At 47.0% G+C, this 11,002-nt stretch overlaps 1 protein-coding gene across 3 annotated transcripts; it reads left to right on the plus strand.

Moving 5' to 3' along the window:
* Positions 1-56: 56 nt before the first annotated feature.
* WHR1 (winged helix repair factor 1) lies at positions 57-7,095 on the plus strand. Of its 3 annotated transcripts, none has more exons than XM_083426661.1 (8): positions 57-167; positions 2,847-2,948; positions 3,129-3,274; positions 3,588-3,683; positions 3,777-3,916; positions 5,192-5,289; positions 5,405-5,552; positions 6,552-7,095. In XM_083426661.1, the coding sequence occupies exons 2-8, from the start codon at positions 2,864-2,866 to the stop codon at positions 6,595-6,597; spliced, it is 759 nt and encodes a 252-aa protein (XP_083282787.1). In that variant the 5' UTR covers positions 57-167; positions 2,847-2,863; the 3' UTR covers positions 6,598-7,095. The 3 variants fall into 3 exon arrangements, with proteins under 3 accessions (XP_083282787.1, XP_083282786.1, XP_083282785.1); XM_083426660.1 differs by lacking the exon at positions 57-167 and adding an exon at positions 1,082-1,129 and having other exon boundaries at positions 3,132-3,274; XM_083426659.1 differs by lacking the exon at positions 57-167 and adding an exon at positions 1,088-1,129.
* The last annotated feature ends 3,907 nt before the right edge of the window (positions 7,096-11,002 follow it).

Raw genomic sequence — 11,002 nt, forward strand, 5'->3', positions numbered from 1 at the left:
TCAAAGGGGCGGGGTTGGAGGGGAGTGACGTCATCTTCCGGAGGCGGGCAGCCGACTCGGGTGGGGACTTGGAGAGGCTTGTTTTGAAGAGGAAGCAGCCGGCGTCATCAGAGACAGCTCTGGCCGGAAGCGGGGACCGGCAGGCGGGAGACTACAAGGGTCGCTTTGTGAGTCGGGGGCGCTTTAAATGGAGGAGGGGGTCCAGAGGGTGGGAAAGAGGGGAGGGAGAGGAGGACTCAATGAAATCAATGGACATCACTAACTTAGGGCTATTTGGTTCAATGGGTCTCCTCTTGAGCGGGTCTTGGATGCAACTCGTGGCGTTTCAGCAGATTTTGCTTCCATAATTCGCTAGTCTATTTACATCTTCACTTTTGAAACTACAGTACTTTTCCTCTTACACAAGAGCAATGGGTTTGTACAATAATAATAATAATGTGTTTGTGGGGCGGTGTTACTGGGTTGTTGTTTTTTATTTTTATTTTTTTTAAAAAAAATAGTGATTTTCCAAAAAATTTAAACAAACAAACATAAATCTCAACCGTATTTAAACCAATCTTAGTGACATTGTTAAGTGACTTCCTTGAATTCTCCTAGTTGAAATTCAGTGTGTATCATTTTAACAGTTTTCCTAAACCAATTTTCTCATAAAATTAACTTAATCACTTAACATCTTTCTTTCTTTCTATTTTAGCTTTAGACATATTAATTCCTAACATTACATATTTAAATCCTCAGCCTACCTAATATTTGCAAGCTTTTCCAATTAAGTTATCTTAACATATTTAACTAAATAGTCTTTGAATTTCATCCATTCTTCCTGGTACTCCTCCTCCTTCTGGTCACGGACTCTTCCAATCAGGTTGGCTAGCTCCGAAAAATCCATCATCTTCATCTGCCATTCCTCCACTGTTGGGATTTCTTGTGTTTTCCAATTCTTAGCTAACAAAATTCTTGCTGCAGTTGTGGCATACAAAAACAATTTAACATCTTTCTTGGGCAATTCCAAACCTGTTATTCCAAGAAGAAAGGCCTCTGGTTTCTTAATAAATGTATATTTCAACATTTTTTTAATTCATTATAAATGAAGTCTTTCACCTTGGGGGAGGTCCACCACTTATGATAAAAGGTACCCTCTTTTTCTTTACATTTCCAACATTATCACTGTTGTGGTAAATCTTTGCTAATTTTACAGGGCTTCAGTACCATCTATACATCATTTTCATAATATTTTCCTTTAACACCGTACATGCAGTAAACTTGACCCCTTTCTTCTGGGTTGCTGTTTTTTAAATGTGTTTTGGTTTCCCATTTTGTGTTTTTATGTTGTGAACTGCCCTGTGATACGGCTACTACTAATAAAGTGGACTCTGCTCCCAAGAAAGCAATTGTGTTGTAATAAATTTATCCTAGGTTATCACAGAATATCGTGTTTTCAAAACAGATGGATGTGTCATGAAAATACATTTTCTTTTAATGATATTTGTAAATTTTTATAATAATATTTTTTTAAAAAATAAAGAAAATATTAATTGTTTGGTTGTGGCGTTAGCTTGCATGAGGCAGAGCCAGCTTTGCTCTAGCCCTCTAACTGGGTTGGTGTGTGGACACACACACACACACACACACAGAGAGAGAGAGAGAGTATTGATGAAAGGGGGGGAGCTGATGCTACAGGCAGGTACTGTTAATATAAAGCCATTTATCACACTGCATACAGAGAAGACGACAATAACATTCAAAGGCAAAATTGAAGCCAGATGATGAAGCCAGGCTAGAAAATGCAGCAACTTGATGAGCAGACTATTTGATCAGCATAGGTGTGATCCACACCCAACTTGTTTTACTTCCCCTGTGCTTTTGAAGTTGCTTGACGTGCAGATATTTAGCAACTGAAGTTCTTCAGCGCATGGCAGTGAAGTGATGAGGGGAGAGCTTTGCCTCCTTAATTTCCGCATACCAGCCAGTACTTAATAATACAGGAGACGGCCTGCCAGTATGAATGCCATCAGCCTTATACTGAGGTGCCAGGGCAGTGAAAGTTGTGGGTTGTGTGCAATCGGCAGCATCAAGGGTATTCTGAGGACAATAGGATTGTGAGATATTGACCAGAATGAATGCCCAGGGACCTTTTGGGATGGATTAGAGATGGGGGAGGGGAACCGGGTGGCGCTGTGGGTTAAACCACAGAGCCTAGGACTTGCCGATCAGAAGGTCAGCGGTTCGAATCCCCGCAACGGGGTGAGCTCCCGTTGCTCGGTCCCTGCTCCTGCCAACCTAGCAGTTCAAAAGCACATCAAAGTGCAAGCAGATAAATAGGTACCACTCCAGCGGGAAGGTAAACAGCGTTTCCATGCGCTGCTCTGGTTCTCCAGAAGCGGCTCAGTCATGCTGGCCACATGACCCGGAAGCTGTACGCCGGCTCCCTTGGCCGGTAAAGCGAGATGAGCGCCGCAACCCCAGAGTCGGCCACGACTGGACCCAATGGTCAGGGATCCCTTTTACCTTTACCTAGAGATGGGGGGGGGGGTGTAGCTCATTGCAGAGCACCCAGACAGATATTGGAAGAAGGGGAGGACCATTATGACTGAAAGGCTGAGAAGGAGGAAGACACTGGTCTCTGAAATGGCCCTCAGTATTGAAGGGGGGTGAGGGTGTGGAATGAAGGCTAGCAAAGGTCTGTGGCAGGTGTGAGGAACCTGTGGCCCTCTAAATGTTGCTGGACTACAACTCCCATCATTCCTGGGCTGTGGCTGATGGAAGTTGTAGTTCCACAGCATCTAGAGGACCAGAGAGTTCTGCACACCTGGAGCAGGTAGCATAATGACTCTGCCTCCCATCTTTAGCCCTCACCTCCAGCCCCATGAAGCGGAAGCATCAGCTCATCTCGGATACATTCCAGGCGAAAAAACGACGGCTGGTTCTCGGATCGGAGCCTCTTGAGCAGGGTAAGAATGGAGGAAGAAGTGTTGTGTGGTGAGGCATCAGAGTTCTATCTCTGCGTGGGGAGGTGTGCGTGAGAGGACTAATGGGGGGGATGATGAGTTAGAGGTGAGTGCCATCAGTTCTGGATGCCATGAGGCAGAGCGCTGCAGAAATATGCCAGCTCCTTATGTTTCCTCCCCCAGAAGGCCCCGAGGCAGTAGAATCTGCACTCCAGTTCTTGGCCTCTCTCTTCCCCCGCAAATTATTTGAGGATTTTCTGCCGCCATTGATTCTGAGACACCAGATCTACAGCCTCGTCAAAGACCGAACGACTGTCGACAGGCACTTGGTAGGTGATTCCGCCCTCAGTTCAGAGGCCAGGTATAGGAATCTGGAGGGCTGAATTTGCCCCCCACTCCCCGGGGCCTGAGGTTCCCCAGGATATGGGGTGTTTGAATAACCAAAGGGTCCTATGGGAAACCTATAAACCTCCTCCTCTCATGCACACACCCTACCATGATTTCAATACAATGAGGTGTGTGTCTATAGATAGACAAATCTCTCTTCCTTCTGCCTCCAATTCTCCGCCTTCAGAGTTTGCATTTGAAATAGACTGGTTAAAAATAAATAAAACCTCCTCCTCCCTCTGTGTCTTTCTCCAGAGCCAGCTGAAAGATGAGGGCCGGATCCGGATGTTCCAGCATGGTTTCGATGCAGACACTTTCGTTGTGGCGTTCACAGACAACTATAAATCTAAGGTCTTGTGTCTTTTGTGTGTATGTGTGTATGTGGTTAGTTGAGGGGGCAATGCAGAAGCAGGGGAGAGATTGTGACGGCTCTTTCTCCCACAGGTGCTAGAGTTTACGTCTGGGAAGGACTTTGACAGGACTGTTAGGAAATTCCTGGATTCTGTCCTCAGCTCCTGCCCTGACATCAGTTTCGACAAAAGAAGGATGGTGAAAGAGTTTGGCTTCAGTGATGCGGAAATCACGTGAGTAAAGTTTTCCCCAGAGTGGAGTCAGAGTAGAGTGTGTTCTGAGGGCCAGGTATGAAGCTCGGGCTTCCTCTTTGAGGTTTTGCTGTGTCCGGTTATAATGAATCTTAGTAAATCGATTGAATTTGTTCTGATTGGTGTAAATCTGCATAATTTTGTATGGGGTTAAACAACCCAGTTCCCTGGGGGCAAGGGGAAGTATTCTGTGACATGACTGCCCATGCCACAGCAGGCACCCTCTAAGAATATAGTAATGTACTGTTTATAAAAGCATGAGACTCTTAATCTCAGGGTTGTGGGTTCAAGTTGCACACTGGGCAAAAAGATTCCCGTAATGCAGGGGGTTAGACGAGATGACCTTTGGGATCTCTTCCAAGTGTACAATTCTGTGACTACAATTGTACAAACAAAAACAAAAGCCCTCAAAGCTGTTTACAAAAATAATAACACAAAGGGCTTCGCCCATCATACCTGACGGTTAACTTGCATGGAGATTGTTGGGTAACAGGTAGTGTCTTGCCCAGAGCTGAGATCCAGAAGAAGAAACAGTGGCTCATACTAGGATCCTCAAACACACTTAGAGGTGCGGTTTGGTCATTTTGAACTCTGGACTTAGTTGTCTTACATCTCCTGGCCTCTCCATAATGGGAGAGTAAAGGTAAAGGTACCCCTGCCCGTACGGGCCAGTCTTGACAGACTCTAGGGTTGTGCGCCCATCTCACTCAAAGAGGCCGGGGGCCAGCGCTGTCCAGAGACACTTCCGGGTCACGTGGCCAGCATGACATCGCTGCTCTGGCGAGCCAGAGCCGCACACGGAAACGCCGTTTACCTTCCCGCTGGTAAGCGGTCCCTATTTATCTACTTGCACCCGGAGGTGCTTTCAAACTGATAGGTTGGCAGGCGCTGGGACTGAACGACGGGAGCGCACCCCGCCGCGGGGATTCAAACCGCCAACCTTTTGATCAGCAAGCCCTAGGCGCTGAGGCTTTAACCCACAGCGCCACCCGCGTCCCAATGGGAGAGTATGTTACTGCAAAATGCAGTAAGCCAGCTCTGCTGCCTTTGGGGACACTCCTTCTCTGTTTGTGGAACAGGACCCTGGGCCTTTTCCCTGAAGTCCTGTCCTGATAGCACCACTGGGCAACGCTTTCTTTAGATTCCCGTTATCTCCAGCTTTCCACAGTCCTAGAAGCGGCTGCATCTTGGTACAAAAGGGGCAAGTTGTAATGGGGGGAATTACATTTCTCTCCCCGTCCTGTGCTTTATGTTCAGGCAGCTGGTGAATGCCGGAGTCCTGACTGTCCGAGATGCAGGGAGCTGGTGGCTGGCAGTGCCTGGAGCAGGTCGTTTTGTCAAATGCTTCATCAAAGGTTAGTTCGTTTCCCCGCTCCGCATGTGGAATCTGTTGCTCCAGGCAAAAGCTGGGACACTTCTGACGGCAGCAACCTAGTGATCTGTGTTGTGTGTGTCTCTCGGTCTTCCCAGGGAGGAAAGCTGTGCTGAGCATGATCCAGAAGGCCAAATACAAGGAAGTTTTGCTGTCTGACCTGCAGAACCGCCGAGCTCCAAGCGCCGTGAAGCTGGGCCTTCCTTACCACATCCACGACCTTATTGGAGCCCAGCTGGTGGACTGGTACTAGATTTCTGCTCTCGCTCCCACCTGTGAAAAACCAAATGTTGCCTTGGATCTCAGCTTGTTGCTGTGGAGCTTGATCCTGCCCTTGGGCAGCCAATCAAGGCTGTAATCCTACATACCGGGGAGTGGGGTTCTTTTCTGGGCTGGTGACTTGGATCCCAACTTCTCTTACCCCCAGGGGCCATTTACCAATCACCTGATGTCATCAGAGGGGCTCTCTGTCATCAGCAGGGACAGCAAGCCCTGCTTGCAAAGGAATGCTTGGGAGTTGCTTTCACTTGGGAGCAGATTTGCTCTTCTGCAGCAACATCCTTACCTGGTTACAGGGAACCAGGCAGAGGGCCTTCTCGGTAGTGGCCCCCACCCTCTGGAATGCCCTCCCACCAGATGTCAAAGAGAAAAACAACTACGAGACTTTTAGAAGACATCTGAAGGTAGACTTGTATACCCATGTAGTATCTGAAACCAAAGGGGCACATTGATTGCCAGATGTGAAATACATGGGCGTTATTTTCATCTCTCCTACCCCACTTGAACATGGGTGGCGCTGTGGGTTAAACCACAGAGCCTAGGACTTGCCAATCAGAAGGTCGGCGGTTTGAATCCCCGCGACGGGGTGAGCACTCGTTGCTCGGTCCCTGCTCCTGCCAACCTAGCAGTTCGAAACCACATCCAAGTACAAGTAGATAAATAGGTACCACTCCGGTGGGAAGGTAAACGGCATTTCCGTGCGTTGCTCTGGTTCGCCAGAAGCGGCTTAGTCATGCTGGCCACATGACCCGGAAGCTGTACGCCAGCTCCCTCGGCCAATAAAGTGAGATGAGCGCCGCAACCCCAGAGTCAGACCTAATGGTCAGGGGTCCCTTTACCTTTTTACCCCACTAGAACGGGATGCTAGACTAGATGGGCCCTGGCCTGATCCAGCCGGGGCTCTTCTTATGCTCTTCTTATTCTAGTCCTGCTTTTAACCTGACCACCTCATTCTCGTTCCTCTAGCGTGCCCACGACCTCCGGCACCCTCCTCCGACTGGCTGATGATTAAGAACGTGCCACTTGTCTGCCACCAAACCAACAGCTGTGCCTAAAATGAATGGATGCTGCTTGGGGCCCTGGCCACGGGGGACAGGATGCCTCCCTGAGCCACCAGCATCGTTGTGAACAAACAGGACCTTTTCCAGCAAAAAACAATTTTTCAATTCTTATTTATGAAACAGATTTATATTTTGCACTTAATGTGGGCCCAATGTGCGAGAGCATCTTAGCAGGACCCCTGACTGACGTGACGTGACTGACGGGAGGCCGTGGATAAGAGAGGAGGGAGCCGCTTGTACAATCTCTCGGCTTGATCTCTGGATGCCGGAGAACCGTGGGAAACCTGCGCATCTAAGAACAGCCAGGGCCAAGATGTTCCCACAAGGAATTCATTCCTGGAAGTGTGTGTGTGGCTATGTATGTATGAGTGTTGATCTCTTAGATGACACCAGTGTCTCAGAAAATTACATTGGAGCTTGATTAAAAGCATTTCTTCTTGGCTCACTGATATGTTCTGAAGACAATACGTTCTGGGCACAAGATGCTGGCTAAACAGGGATGTATGTAATCACCTCCTGAAAGTCACTAGCAAGGGAGACAGATACATCTCACAACAGCTTAGTTCTACTTTGTTCTTTGGTGGTCACTCGTAGCCAAGTAAGATTGTGTTCCATAAACACAGTCTTAACAGTGAGTCTCTAAGTGACTGTGGAGGCCAATTCTGGATCCACACGTCCTTCCACACTTGGGACATAGGTTTCGGGCGGGAGTTGATCACGGTGTGGATTTGCCAAGCATGCCTTCCTCTTAGCACGTTTCTCCCTTTTGTCCTGAGTTTGATCGTCTTCAAAACCCATGACACTTTTGGTAGAGGCTGTTCTCCAATTGCAGCGCTCACAGGCCAGTGTTTCCCAGTTGTCAGTGTTTATACTACATGTTTTTAGATCTGCCTTGAGAGAGTCTTTGAACCTCTTTTGTTGACTACCAGCATTACGCTTACCATTTTAAAATTTGGAATAGTGTAGTTGCTTTGGAAGACGATAATCAGGCATCCGCACAACATGACCAGTCCAACAAAGTTGATGCTGAGGAATAATTGCTTTGACACTGGTGATCTTTGCTTCTTCCAGTACACTAGGAAAAAAGCACACCAAGAACTCAGGCCAATGTAAGTTTCAATAGTGGGAGTAGTCCCTACTGACAAATAAATAATCAATTTTAACAAAAACTGATCCGTTCAAAAGTATGTATTCTGACAAGGATTACAAACTCAAATAGAGATTACAAACTCTAACAGAGATTACAAACTTAAACTCATAAAGATAGGTATAGCACAATAATTCATTACAGAATTTGAAATAAGAGTTTATGAGTAGAGACAAGTTCATGTTAGTCCATAGTGAGATTCGACGTGAAGGTCTCAGTTTCAAGCATTGAGTCAGAAGTCAATTATGGATCAGAAACCAGGACAGGGCCCTGTTTCGATGTATTCACCTTCATCAGCTGGAAGTATCAAATATTACATGAAAATACATTTACATTCTAAATTATCATGCAGTCATAAATTATAAAACAGTATTATATAACAGTATTATATAACATTTGATTCCTTACCTAATTTTTAAAGGGTCATGTAAGTTTGAAGACTCTCGGATAAATATATCCTGTTATTTTCTACGTTTCTCAGAGATAGCAACTGAAAATAATCAATAATAATTACATGTGCTGAATCAAATTAAAAACTCTAAGGCAGCATATAAACATATGATTCCTCACCTACGTGTGGGTAGATCAACGTGTATCTTGAGCTTTTCTGTGCGTTTTCAATTTGGAAGTGAGCCTGTTACCTTTTATATGCACTTAAAGGGGTAGATGAGATCCCCTTGATCTTCCAGTACATTGGCATTAGTTCGCTTTGTACAGTGCAAGCAACTATCCTTCCTGCCCAGAGGAGCCCAAGAACATCTGTCAGGCAGGAAGTGCTCTCCTGTTTGGTCAGACTACTTGTCTTTTGAGCCCAGTATTTATACACTCACTCTCTGGACTAGATACCTCTTGGGTCCCTTCCAACTCTATGATTCTGTGACTGTTGGTGGCTCTCTAGCCCGCCAGTGGAAGGTCTTCCACATCACGACTGACCTGCTCCTTGTAGGTGGAGATGCCACTGTCCAAATCTGGGGTGTTCAGCCTGTGCCCTGTGACCAAGCTAAAATAAGACTTTTCACACATGGAAACTGACCCAAAACCTCTGTCTGATTAGATGTTCCATCTGTTCCCTTCTGCTTCAACATAGATTTGTCTCTCTTTGCATATCTACAGTACATACATACGGAATTAGGATTCAAAATGACCTTAACAGATGGGTCAACTGGGACCAAGCTAACAAAATGAATGTCAGTAGGGACAAATAGGTTCTGCACCTAGGCAGGAAGAACCAGCTGCATAAATATAAGATGAGGAACACGTGGCTGGCCAGCAGTGCATGTGAAAAGGATCTATGGGCCTAGGTGGAGCACAAGCTCAACATGAGTCAACAGTGAGATAAAGGTAAAGGTACCCCTGCCCGTACGGGCCAGTCTTGACAGACTATAGGGTTGTGTGCTCATCTCACTCTATAGGCCGGGAGCCAGCGCTGTCCACAGACACTTCCGGGTCATGTGGCCGGCGTGACAAGCTGCATCTGGCGAGCCAGCGCAGCACACGGAACGCCGTTTACCTTCCCGCTGGTAAGCGGTCCCTATTTACTTGCACCTGGAGGTGCTTTCGAACTGCTAGGTTGGCAGGCGCTGGGACCGAACGACGGGAGCGCACCCCCCGCGGGGATTCGAACCACCGACCATGCGATCGGCAAGTCCTAGGTGCTGAGGTTTTACCCACAGCGCCACCCGCGTCCCAACAACAGTGAGATACAGCAGCAAAAAAAGCCAATGGCATTCTGGGCTGCATCAATCGAATTACAGCGTCCAGATCGAGGGGATGAAGGCAATTATATTCCAGGAATATTTGCAGCACCACAGGTTCCCTGTCTTTATGGCCTGATCCTACACATGTTTTATACCATGGGTAGGCAAACTAGGGCCCGGGGGCCGGATCCGGCCCAATCACCTTCTAAATCTGGTCAGCGGTTCAGGAATCAGCGTGTTCTTACATGAGTAGAATGTGTCCTTTTATTTAAAATGCATCTCTGAGTTATCTGTGGAGCATAGGAATTTGTTCATTCCCCTCCCCCCAAAAAATAGTCCGCCCCCCACAAGGTCTGAGGGACAGTGGACCGGCCCCCGGTTGAAAAAATTTGCTGACCCCTGTTTTATACTCAGAAGTACCACAAATTCAGCTGGTAATTCCAAATAGAAATGCATGCAAAAATGCCACCTTGATTTTCTGATTACAATATGCTGTTTTATTTAAGAGTCTTGCTACATCAGGTTCAAGGGGGGATCCTATTCTAGAAACTCTCTAGTAACAGCTGTCCAGAATGAATGAGGGAAGCATGCAGGCCAGGTGCAAATAAAACTTTCCTCCTGTGCTGGCATTCAGAGGTATACTGCTGGAGCTGGAGGTTCCACTTAGCCGTCACACCTAATATGTTGTTGTTGTTTAGTCGTTTAGTCTTGCCGACTCTTCGTGACCCCATGGACCAGAGCACGCCAGGCACTCCTGTCTTCCACTGCCTCCCGCAATTTGGTCAAACTCATGCTGGTAGCTTCGAGAACACTATCCAGCCATCTCGTCCTCTGTCGTCCCCTTCTCCTTGTGCCCTCCATCTTTCCCAACATCAGGGTCTTTTCCAGGGAGTCTTCTCTTCTCATGAGGTGGCCAAAGTATTGGAGCCTCAGCTTCAGGATCTGTCCTTCCAGTGAGCACTCAAGGCTGATTTCCTTCAGAATGGAGAGGTTTGATCTTCTTGCAGTCCATGGGACTCTCAAGAGTCTCCTCCAGCACCATAATTCAAAAGCATCAATTCTTCGGTGATCAGCCTTCTTTATGGTCCAGCTCTCACTTCCATACATCACTACTGGGAAAACCATAGCTTTAACTATACGGACCTTTGTTGGCAAGGTGATGTCTCTGCTTTTTAAGATGCTGTCTAGGTTTGTCATTGCTTTTCTCCCAAGAAGCAGGCATCTTTTAATTTCATGGCTGCTGTCACCATCTGCAGTGATAATGGAGCCCAAGAAAGTAAAATTTCTTCCCCTTCTATTTGCCAGGAGGTGATGGGACCAGTGGCCATGATCTTCGTTTTTTTGATGTTGAGCTTCACACCTAATATAGCTGTCCGCAATGAATATGTTTCCTTTCCCCTCAACCGCAAACCATTTCTCAGAACATGCCTTTGGGACGTTTCGGTTCCTCGATCCTCTCCCGCACCGACTCGCTTGAGCTCGCTTCCTCTCGTTTTAGTCCTGTCCCTTTAA

The sequence above is a fragment of the Podarcis tiliguerta genome (assembly GCF_965153285.1).
Source record: "Podarcis tiliguerta genome assembly, chromosome: 2".
NCBI lineage: Eukaryota > Metazoa > Chordata > Lepidosauria > Squamata > Lacertidae > Podarcis > Podarcis tiliguerta.